This window comes from Canis lupus, chromosome 25 (genome assembly GCF_003254725.2).
Source record: "Canis lupus dingo isolate Sandy chromosome 25, ASM325472v2, whole genome shotgun sequence".
Taxonomy (NCBI): Eukaryota; Metazoa; Chordata; class Mammalia; order Carnivora; family Canidae; genus Canis; species Canis lupus.
The window spans coordinates 29,015,952-29,028,426 of record NC_064267.1 but is presented as its reverse complement, the minus strand read 5'-3'; the positions used below and the strand labels follow the sequence as shown (position 1 = coordinate 29,028,426).

General features: G+C 36.7%; 1 protein-coding gene across 8 annotated transcripts in view; it reads left to right on the top strand.

Moving 5' to 3' along the window:
* The window catches only part of FZD3 (frizzled class receptor 3), a 106,690-nt gene that overhangs the window by 79,770 nt on the left and 14,445 nt on the right, over positions 1-12,475 (top strand). For 7 of the 8 annotated variants that reach the window (XM_025462976.3, XM_035719299.2, XM_025462973.3 and 4 more), the window contains one exon: positions 1,001-1,234. In XM_025462976.3, coding sequence (XP_025318761.1) covers positions 1,001-1,234 — 234 coding nt within the window. Of the gene's footprint in view, positions 1-1,000; positions 1,235-11,658; positions 11,815-12,475 lie in introns of those variants that run through there. The other variant, XM_035719305.2, reaches the window with a different exon arrangement.

The window sequence follows — 12,475 nt, the reverse complement described above, 5'->3', positions numbered from 1 at the left end:
TCTTTAGCCCTTCTACCTCACCACTAACAACAATAATAGTAACAACAATCCTTTTGTAATCTGAAAATTTAGAATATATGCACTTTCTCAATGTATGATCAAATCCTTATATGTCAGAGCTTTATTTTTTCATTTGTTTTTCTGATTCTAACTTTAACCCCTGATTCTCAGTCATTTATTTACATAAACTGAGTCTCTGATCTTTGTGACTATTTAACTTACTCTTTTGTCAGTTTAATTGCTGCATTGTTCATTATCATAAACATTTATCTGCTTTTAACCTTTTCATAGCAGTTAAAAGCTTTTGTTCTTGACAATAATTCATCTCCTTAAATTATACACACAAACACACACACACACACACACACACACACACACTCTACAGTGAGGCCTCTAATACATCCATAAACTTCAAGAAAATGTTTCTCTACTTTATTGTAGTATCTTTATAATATTTCATTGTACTTGAAGGGCAGTGGGGTGGCCCAGTGGGTTAAATGTCTGCCTTTGGCTCAGGTCCTGATCTTGGGGTCCTGGGATCAAGCCCCAGCGGGGCTCCATGCTCAGTGAAGAATCTGTTTCCCCCTCCCCTTCTGCTTCTCCCCCTACTTGTGCTTGCTCTCTCTCTCTCAAATAAATAAAATCTTTAAAAAAAATTTCAAAGTCCTTGAGAATCATAAATTTCTTTAATTGAAAGTGACTTTAGAAATGATGAAATTGTAGAGCTTCATCTTATAGATGAGGAAAATGAAGGAAAGGGGATAATGACCTGCATGAGATCATGTATTTAATGAACTAAAATCCAGACTTTCTTACTCTAATACAGGCATCTTTCCATCATGCCACTTTAGAATACAGATTCTTTCCTCTGTCAACAATATTATATCTCTCCTAAAGACATTTGAAAAGCAATTAATTTCAAGAATAATGTCATTGTGTCACATTTATTGGTCTACAGGGATGTTATTCTGTACCTTTAACTTAGTATTTTGTTTTCTAGGATAGTAAATGAAAGCCGACAGGTACTACAGGAACCTGATTTTGCTCAGTCTCTTCTGAGGGATCCAAATACTCCTATTATAAGAAAATCAAGAGGAACTTCCACTCAAGGAACGTCCACACATGCTTCTTCAACTCAGCTTGCTATGGTGGATGATCAGAGAAGCAAAGCAGGGAGTGTCCACAGCAAAGTAAGCAGCTACCACGGCAGTCTCCACAGGTCCCGTGATGGCAGGTGAGTTTCATTGGTAGCTTACTTTATTTTATATATTGAATTAGAGTCACACAGCTTAAGAAGGAAGAGTAGCCAATTCTGAAAAAGAAGCTGAACATTATTTGTATTTTAAAATGTTTTTTAATTGAAGTATAATTAACATAGTATTATTACTTTCAGGTATACAATATAATGATTCAACAATTCTATGTATTATTACTCAGTGCCCATCATAAAAAATGTACTTTTAATGTCCTTTATCTGTTTTAGCCATGCCCCCTACCTACTTCCCCTCTGGCAACCACCTGTTTGTTCTCTGTATTTAGGAGTCTTTGTTTGTTTGTGGCTCTTTTTTCTTTATTTATTTATTTTGCTTCTTAAATTCCACATGTGAATGAAATCATATGGTATTTATCTTTTTCCATCTGACTTATTTCACTTAGTGTTATACCCTCTAAGTTTATCCATGTTGTCACCAGTGGCAAGATCTCATTCTTTTTATGGCTAGTAGTCCATTGTTTATATATACCCCATCTTCTTTATTCATAATGCCGCAGTAAACATAGGGGTGCATATATCTTTTCAAACTAGTATCTTTGTGTTCTTTGGGTAAATACCCTAGAGTGGAATTACTGGATCATATGGTAATTCTATTTTTAATTTTTTGAGGAACCTCCATACTGTTTTCCACAAAGGCTCCACCAGTTTGCATTCCTACTAATAATGCACTAGGGTTCCTTTTTCTCCACATCCTCATCAACATTTGTTATTTTTTGTCTATTTTATTTTAGCCATTCTGACAGGTATGCAGTAATATCTCATTGTGGTTTTGATTTGTACTTCCTAATAATTAGTGATGTTGAGCATCTTTTCATGTGTCTGTTGGCCATCTGTATATCTTGTTTGGAAAAATGTTGAGCCAAAATGCTCATCTTTTAATTGGATTCTTTGTTTTCCTAGTGTTGAGTTGTATATAAGTATTTATATTTTTTTGGATATTAACCTCTTATTGAATATATCATTTGCAAATATCTTCTCCCATTCTGTGGGTTGCCTTGTTTGTTGACAGTTTACTTCACTGTGCAAAATTCTTTTATTTTGGTGTAGTCCTAATAGTTTAATTTTGCTTTTGTTTCTTTTGCCTGAGGAGACATATCTAGAAAAATGTTTCTATGACTGATGTCAGAGAGATTACTGCCTATGCTCAAAGGCATCCAAATTGGTACTAAAGAAGTAAAACCTTCACTATTTGCAGATGACATGACACCATATATAGAAAACCCTAAAGACTCCACCAGAAAATTGTTATAACTGATAAATGAATTCAGTAAAGTCATAAGATACAAAATTAATATACAGAAATCTGTTGCATTTCTTTACACTCATAATAAAATAGCAGAAAAAGAATTTCAGGAAACAATCTCATTTACAACTGCACCAAAAATAATAAAATACCAAAGAATAAACTTAACCAAAGAGGCAAAAGACCTATACTCTGAAAACTATAAAACATTGATGAAATAAATTGAAAATGACACAACAGATGGAAAGATAGTCCATGCTTAAGAATTGAAAAAATCAATATTGTTAAAATGTCCGTACTACCCAAAACAATCTACAGATTTAATTCAATCTCTGTCAAAATACCAATAGCAGTTTCCACAGAACTAGAACAAGTAATCCTGAAATTTGTATGGAACTACAAAGGCCCCAAATAGCAAAGCTACCTTGAGAAAGAACAAAGTTGGAGGCATCATAATCTCAGATTTCAAGATATACTACAAAGCTGTAGTAATCAAAACAACATGGTGCTAGCACAGAAATAGACACATGAATCAATGGAACAGAACAGAGAGTCCAAAAATAACCCCACACACATAGGCTCAATTCATCTATGACAAGGGAGACAAGAATATACAATGGATAAAAGACCATCTTTTCAATGAGCGGCATTGGGAAAACTGGACAGTAACATGCAAGAGAATGAAACTGGGCCACTTCCTTGCACCATATACAAAAATTAATTCAAAATGGGTTAAAGACCTAAATGTAAGACCCAAAACCATAAGACTCCTAGAAGTTGGACATTTTTAAGTTTTTTGAACTTTGCTAAGTATAGTTGCCTTGGATTATGGTCAGACTTAAAGCCTTTCAGAGCAGTTTATGGTTTAGACCTGATGCAGTAAGCAAACATGGAGGCATTGAAGGGTACTGAGCAGGAAGAAGGCCAGGGTGAAAATGGATGTTAGTAAGATTAATTTAGTAAACAATTATGGAATATATACTATATCGAGCACTATGCTAGGCTCTGGGAATAAGATGATTTAGGCATGATCTTTGTTCTTAACAAAATCAAGAAAGAAAATATAGACAGTATTACTGTTGTTAAAAACATAGAGTCTAGAATGAAGATCCTCAGTCTCCTCATCTGTACAGTGGAAATAGTAGGGAGGCCTGGGTGGGTCAGCGGTTGAGTGTCTACCTCTGGCTCAGGGCCTGGTCCCAGAGTCCCAGGATCAGGTCCCACATCGGGCTCCTTGCATGGAGCCTGCTTCTCCTCCCTCTGCCTCTCTCTGTGTCTCTCATGAATAAATAAAGAAAATCTTTTTTAAAAAATGGAAATAGAAATATCTGCCCCTTTAGGAGTGTTGTGAAGAGTAAATGAGATAATATGTGTAATTGCTGGGAATAGTGCTTATCTCAGTAAGTACCTGATAGCAACTTCTATTATTATTGTAAGTGAACAAGTAAAGTAAAATATAAGTATGGTTATAGAGTCTAGAAGTTGGCAAACTTTTTCTATGAAAAGCCACATAGTAAATATTTTAGACATATGGTCTCTGTTGTACCTATTCATTTCTGCTGTTGTAGCATGAAAGCAGCCATAAATATATACAGTCAGAATGGGAGTGGCTTTTCCAATTAAACTTTATTTATTTATCAAATAAACTTTATTTATAAAAATAGGAAGGGGCCAGAGTTGACTGTGAGCCAGAGTTTGCCAACCCCTGTTGTATAGGAGCAATAGTAGCATGGAAGGGGGAGTAAATCTGGTCAGGGACAGGGTCAGAGAAAGCTTCACAGAGTATGTTTGAGAGAAGTCTGGATATGTATTCTTGTTAAATTTGATGATAGAGACACTAGAATTAGAAACTTGTTAGGAGCTTCGTAGTAATTCAGTTGATAGTTGATGAGGGCTTATTAGGTAGTAGAGTAGTGGCAGGGGTAAGAGAGAGCTAATTTGAAAGATGTCTAGAAAGAAGAAATGAAAGTAGTTGGTTATAAAAAAAAAAAAAAAAAAAAAGAAAGTAGTTGGTTATAAATTAGTAACAGCTGGATAGAAGGAATGTGCCAAAAGTTTTTTTGTTTGTTTGGTTTTGGGGTTTTTTGTTTTTAAGATTTCTAGTTTGGGAAACTAAAGGAATGAAATGCCTTTGAAACTAAAGGAATCCTAATGCCTGAAATGGAAAGTATTTTTTTTTTTAATTTTTATTTATTTATGATAGTCACAGAGAGAGAGAGAGAGAGAGGCAGAGACACAGGCAGAGGGAGAAGCAGGCTCCATGCACCGGGAGCCCGATGTGGGATTCGATCCCGGGTCTCCAGGATCGCGCCCTGGGCCAAAGGCAGGCGCCAAACCGCTGCGCCACCCAGGGATCCCTGGAAAGTATTTTATGCTCACTTTAAAACATCGTTGTCCACAAACTGTCTTACATTCACCTTTTACTCTCTCTTCTCTGTCCTCTGAGTGTAGGATATGATTTCTATACTTACTCTTTAAAACCTGCTGTTTTTTTCTCTCAAATTGCTTTCTTTTGCCTTAGAACTTGGTCAGCTTTCTGTGTTTTTTTTTTTAAATAGTGATATTTTTTATTTTATCCATTTCTTTTTTCTTTTTTTTTTTGCCAGATTTTTAAAATGAATATTTTTAATATTTTCTTTCTACCTATTCCATCCTTCATTTCACATATACCTAGTCTTTTTTTTTTTTTTTTGCCTTCTTACCCACCTAAACTGTACTTTCTACAATCACCAGTGACCTGTTTTTAACCACATTCAAAGATCCTTTCATTTTTTTTGCCTTTTCCCTTCCATTCCACTCTTATATGAGAAACGCTCTTCTGAGTGTTAGGGACACAGAGATGGAAGACAGAAGAGTAAACAATTGTAATATACTTTAACGGATATAATAAAACCATATACAAAATACTTTGAGATCCCAGAGAATACCATTTAATTTATTACTGAAAGTCAAAGAAAACTCCACAAGCAGGATTTCTACTTTGAATAGGAACAGAGGAGGCAGTTGAAATTAAAGACAAGGAAACCACATGAATGGAGGCAAGGAGGACAAACAGGCAGTTAGATACCAGAGTATATAGCTAGAGCACAGTATATATATATATATTTGGACAGATGAAACATGATGAAGAGTTTAGATTTTTTTCCAGACAGTAGTAAGAACCTATTAAAGGACTTGGAGCCTTGAGGTAATAAAATCAGATTTGTGTTTTAGAAAGATCACTTTGGCAACAACATAGGAGAAAAGATTGTAAGTAATCCCAGTTAGGAAGTTTCTACAGTAATTTATGGGTCCTATCTTAAGATACTCAAGGAGAGGGGATCCATGGGTGGCGCAGCGGTTTGGCGCCTGCCTTTGGCCCAGGGCGCGATCCTGGAGACCCGGGATCGAATCCCACATCGGGCTCCCGGTGCATGGAGCCTGCTTCTCCTTCTGCCTATGTCTCTGCCTCTCTCTCTCTCTCTCTCTCTCTCTCTGTGATTATCATAAATAAATAAAAATTTAAAAAAAAAGATACTCAAGGAGAAAGGGGATTTGAGAGTCTTTAAGAATATGTTTTGTCAACAGCACCCTCTGTGAACTAATTCTCAGCATTATTTTACATTTGACATTTTTAACCTCATACTTTTCAATAAGGAATGAACAATTATTTATAGTATACCTCCTGTGCATATGGCATTCTGTGTATAAAGAGATATATAGGAGAAAGGTAAGGTATAATTTCTGCATTCCTGAAGCATAATCTTATAGGAAAGGTAAGACATTTACCTAAGAGCCAATTATATAATAGTACAAGTCAGCACATAATTTAAACAGTGAGTGCTAGAAATGATTGATGTTATAGAACTTAAGAAAAGGGAAAGATCACGCTGCCTTCAGCCCAGGGCCTGATCCTGGAGACTCAGGATCGAGTCCCTCATTGGGCTCCCTGCATGGAGCCTGCTTTTCCCTCTACCTGTGTCTCTGCCTCTCTCTCTCTGTCTCTGTGTCTGTCATGGATAAATAAATAAAATCTTAAAATAAATAAATACATAAATAAATAAATAAAATCTTTAAAAAACAAAGGGAAAGATCAGATGGCCCATGAAAATAGCTTAGAGGAAATATATAGGATGAATGAATGGTAATAAAAGATAAATTCATATTGAGTAGAGAATTTCTGAAGGCAATAAAATACAGGGTATTTCAGCCTCTGTAATCTGAGTGGAACTGGAACTTAGGTTAGAAAGTTTATAATCCTTAATATAAGGTAATTGATCATTAAAATTTTGAGATGGAATTACTTGAAACATAGAATAGATCAAGAATGAGACCTTGGTGTAAATACTTACAGTAATAATAATACAAGAAGAATAGCCAGAAAGTGATTCAGAGAAAGTGCTATTGACATATGAAGGAATCTATAAAAGTATAGTGTCATAAAAAACAAAAGATAGATTATGACTCCTATAATGCTGTTTCCTACCTCTCTGCATAATCAAAATCATACCCATCCTTTAAGGACTGCTTAATTCCCATATCCATGGCAGTTAATTGCTTTTTAATCATTTTTTGGAATATGACCTATTTTCCATACAGCTATCTTTCCTCACCTACATTTGTAACTTCTGGAGAATGAGAATTAGGTGATAGACATCTCTGTATTTCCCCACAGTACCTAGCACAGCGCTAAGCATATATCTCCATCTGCATATCTGTTTATCTATCTGTATGTCTGTCTATCCATAGACCAATCTATTAAATAACTAATGACTTTAGAAATAATATGGGCATTTAGGGGTGCCTGGCTGGCTCAGTTGGTAGAGCATGTAACTTTTAATCTTAAGTTCGTCAGTTTGAGTCCCAAGTTGGGTGTAGAGATTACTTTTTTTTTTTTAAAGATTTCACTTATTTATTCATGAGAGACACAGAGAGAGAGAGAGAGAGGCAGAGACATAGGCAGAGGGAAAGCAGGGTTCATGCAGGGAGCCCGATGTGGGACTCAATCCCAGGTCTCCAGGATCAGGCCCTGGGCTGAAGGCAGCGCTAAACCGCTGAGCCACCCGGGCTGCCCGAGATTACTTTTTAAAAAAAGAAAAAAAAGAAATGATGCGGGTGTTTCCCAGGAATTCAGACTCCAGAATTTAAAATGACAGCCTATGAAGGGTGTTCTCTGTGGTACACAGATACTCCTACTAGAAGGCATCCTTCCGTAGCCAGAACATAAGAGCAGATCTGAAAGATTCTGAGACCGTGTTGGACTTAAGAGTCTAAATAGGGGTTTTCATAATTCCAGAAATCATCTCATGGAGATTTCTTTCTTATCCGTCAGCTTTTAAGTTTGCATGTTAACACTATCTTTTAGCCATTGTTCTCATCATTTAATAGTATCTGGTTATGAAATCTCACACACACACACCTGCTTCTCAATATTCACTCTAGTCCAGACTCCTTGATGGGTAATTATTAATCTCATTGCTACATGAAATAAAGTAGACTAAGGTAAATACACCTACACATGTATGTCAACTTCAAAGAATAAGTAATTGTTGGTTAGATGAGATGATGTGTAGAAAAGGAAGTAGATGAGTAGGTAGGTGGAGGTTTGGGAATGAGTGTTAGGTGATAGGTAGGTGACATGACAAGGGAAAGCTAGGGAATGAATAATGAGACACTGGTTAAACCAAAATGAATTCAATTATTTATATTAATGGCAGTACTTAGTATAGAGAATGAAAAAGACTAAGTTATCTTATGTTTCTTTCATTTTGATGTTGGAATATACCGTATTATCTTTTCAGCGAATTAACCTTTCCTATCATTTTTGCTAAGCTTATATTAAAATTAATGTACATTTTTATATTGCATAGTAGAGTAGATGGTCACAGTGTTGTGGTTTTATGTGTGTGTTGTTGTTTTTTTTTTTAGATTTTATTTATTTATTCATGAGAGACAGAGAGGCAGAGACACAGGCAGATGGAGAAGCAGGCTGCTCCAGGGAGCCTGATGTGGGACTTGATCCCCAAACTGGGATCACGCCCTGAGCCAAAGGCAGACACTCAACCATCCAGGCATCCTGTGTTGTGGTTTTTTTAAGATTGAGAAATCTGAAAGAGAGAAAGAAAGAAAGAAAGAAAGAAAGAAAGAAAGAAAGAAAGAAAGAAAGAAAGAAAGAAAGAAGGAAGGAAGGAAGGAAGGAAGGAAGGAAGGAAGGAAGGAAGGAAGGAAGGAAGGAAGGAAGGAAAGAGAGAAAGAGAGAAAGAAAGACAGAAAGAAAGAAAGAAAGAAAGAAAGAAAGAAGAAAAGAAAAGGAAAGGAAGGAAGGAAGAAGGAAGGAGGAAGGAAGGAAGTCGGAAGGAAGGACCGGAAGGACGGAAGAAAAACTGATTGAGAAATCTTAAGGGGACAGAAGGAGAGGGGAAGGAAGGACAGAGGGAGAGAGAGCTAGAGAGACTTAAGCAGAGAGCAGAGTCCATGCTGAGTGTGGAGCCTGAGGCAGGGCTGGATCTCATAACTCTGAGATCATGACCTGAGCTGAAACCAAGAGTTGGACGCTTAGCCAGTTGTACCACTCAAGCACCCCAGTCACTGGTTTAAATGACTGGCAAAAGATAAATAAATCTGATAATTCCCATATATACGATTGAGATTAAATGCTATAATTAAATTTATTTTTCTGTGTAGTTGATTCCTAATTATCCATAGGCAGGTTGTTCATATTCTAGAATTTTGTGGATAACCTTAATATTTCACTTAAATAAATAAACATAAGAACTCAGCATAGTAATTTTTTCTATGGAAAATATATTTTTGAGTCTTATTTGTTAGACCCAAAGATTTAGGTTTTATTTTAGAAAATACCCAATTCATATTTTTAAATAATGATTTGTTTTTATTTTTAAATTACTTTGATATCATTCATTAAACTGTATCATACTTTGCTTTTTTTCCATTTGCCATATTCATTTTAAATAGATACTTATGAAGTCATTTGAGAGGTTTAAGATCTCAAAATTACCTGGCAAATTATATTTGGAAAAATCTTTCACTTACTTTAGGACAAGAATTATGATGCAGAATAGTAATTATTAGTTAGAATAACAAGTTCATTCTGAAATATTTTCATTTGCAAACAGTGTAATTTTACCAAAATATACAAATCAAATTTAAAACTATTTGTCCTGAATGTGAAATATCTTTTAATAGAAAAGAATTAAATACTTTTACCCACTTAACATAAAAGATTTTTTAAATATTTAAAATGCATTTTTTCATTCTTAAATTTTCTTGTTTGCTTTATTCAAACTGGAAACAAAAGACATGCTTTCTTTTATCATTTTATTTTATTTTTTTTTTTAATTTTTATTTATTTATGATAGTCACAGAGAGAGAGAGAGAGGCAGAGACACAGGCAGAGGGAGAAGCAGGCTCCATGCACCAGGAGCCTGATGTGGGATTCGATCCCGGGTCTCCAGGATCGCGCCCTGGGCCAAAGGCAGGCGCCAAACCGCTGCGCCACCCAGGGATCCCTCTTTTATCATTTTATTTTATTTTATTTTATTTTATTTTTTAATTTTTTTTTATTTATGATAGTCACACACAGAGAGAGAGAGGCAGAGACATAGGCAGAGGGAGAAGCAGGCTCCATGCACTGGGAGCCTGACGTGGGATTCGATCCCGGGTCTCCAGGATCGCGCCCTGGGCCAAAGGCAGGCGCCAAACCGCTGCGCCACCCAGGGATCCCCTCTTTTATCATTTTAAAAGGACTTCTGGGGCACCCTGCTGGCTTACTTGGTGGAGCATGCAACTCTTGGTCTCAGGGTGGGAAGTTCAAGTCTCACACTGGATGTAGAGCTTACTTAAAAATAAAATCTTAAAAAAAATAAAAAATAGGGGTGCCTAAGTGGCTCCAGCGATTGGGCTTCCAACTTCTGATTTTGGCTCAAGTCATTATCTCCGGTTGGTGGGATCAACCCCATGGGGGCTCTGCACTCAGTGGAGAGTCTGCTTCTCTCCCTCTGCACCCCCTCCCACTCATGTGCTCTCTCATTCTTTCTCTCTAAAATGAATGGATAAATCTTTTAATAAAAATAAATAGAAATAAAAGAACTCAACTTCTTGAGAAAATATTTATTTATTTGAGAGAGAGAGATTCATGAGCTGGGAAGAAGGGCAGAGGGAGATGGCGAAGCAGACTCTCTGCTGAGCAGGGAGCCTATAACCTAATGGCTGCATCCCAATACCTCAGGATCATGACCTGAGCTGAAGGCGGATGCCTACCCCACTGAGCCACCCAGGCACCCCAGGACTCCTCAATCTAAACTCTTGTGATCTGACAAAAACATTATTTGACAAGCACTTCTATAAAACTAGATCACCTCAGTAGTGTCTGAATAAGTCTTTAAAATCTTTAAATTGGGAGACCTGGGAGGCTCAGCGGTTGAGTGTCTGCCTTTGGCTCAGGGTGTGATCCTGGGGTCGGAGATCAGGCCCACATCAGGCTTCCTGTGTGGAGCCTACTCCTCCCTCAGCCTGTATCCCTGCCTCTCTTTCTCTGTGTCTCATGAATAAATAAATAAAACATTTTTAAAAATTGATCTAGATCTTAATAAATAAATAATAAAATCTTAAATTTTATAAATGATTCATATTGAGTCATGATTGTAATTATTGTGAAAACATGATGAATGATTTTTGACAGCCAATAGGTCTTCAGCTCCTAATGATTCATTCTTTTGATGAATTTTTTAAAAAGTATTTGTTTAGAGAACAAGTATACATGTGAGCAGGGGGGCGGGGTGGGGGAAGGGGCAGAGGGGGAGGGAGAGAGAGAGAGAGAGAGAATCCAGCATGGAGCCCCACAAAGGGCTGATCTCACAACCCTGAAATGATGACCTGAGCCTAAACCAAAAGTCAGATGCTTAACCACCTGTGCCACCCAGGTATCCCTGATGACTATTTTAAAAAGGAATGACCTGCTTTTTAATTTTAAAAAATCCTTTTTAATTTTAGAAATAAGATATATATGTTAGTCAAAGGTATAAATTAGATTCAGTTACATTTTCTTTGAGCTTGATTATCCTAAATTAAATACTTTTTTACAAAGAGGTGTATACAAATGTATGTTTTCTTATCTTTGATGCTCCCACTGTTGCGTTTCAAGATAAGCACAATGATGGAGAGAAGACTGCCTGCCTGCAATAAGCATTGCAGCCCAGTTCACATACATTCTACTTCTCAAAGGCTGAGTCTTGGGCTACACCTAGAGAATTTGCAGAACACCTGGGTGCCTCAGCGGTTGGGCGTCTGCCTTCGGCTCAGGGTGTGATCCCGGTCTGGGGATCGAGTCCCTACCGCATCAGGCTCCCTGTGAGGAGCCTGCTTCTCCCTCTGCCTATGTCTCTGCTCTCTCTCTGTGTTTCTCATGAATAAATAAATAAAAGATCTTAAAAAAAAGAATTTGCTTTATCTGGAATATAGGGTACAAATGTTTTGAGGATGTTACTAGAATACTTAAGTAGATGTAGCTTCTATGAAATAGCATCTTCACAGCCTCAAGCCCTAATGAAAAATAATTAAGACATCTACAGGTAGGTAGTTGGTTAGCTGTTAACTGGACTATCTAGAAAGAAGCTGTCAGCACATACTGTCATCATTGCTTGCTAATTCATTCACTTTTTTTTTTTTAGAAATACACTAATTTCTCCTCTAATTTCATATGCTCCCTCTTTCAACCCTAGTCTTTCACTAAAATTTGAGTATGTTGTACTACTGATTATAACCAGCCTTATAGACTTCCAGGGACAATGCTGTATTTCTTCTAATATTGTTCTCCTCTGCCAGAACCCACCCCACAACCCAAAATTCATTTGAATGAGCAAAGTATCCATACTTCACACATAGCTGTTTATCAGCCAACTCTGTTTATTTTTTTTTTTTTTTCAGCCAACTCTGTTTAATCTTAGCTTCTGTCCCTTTGC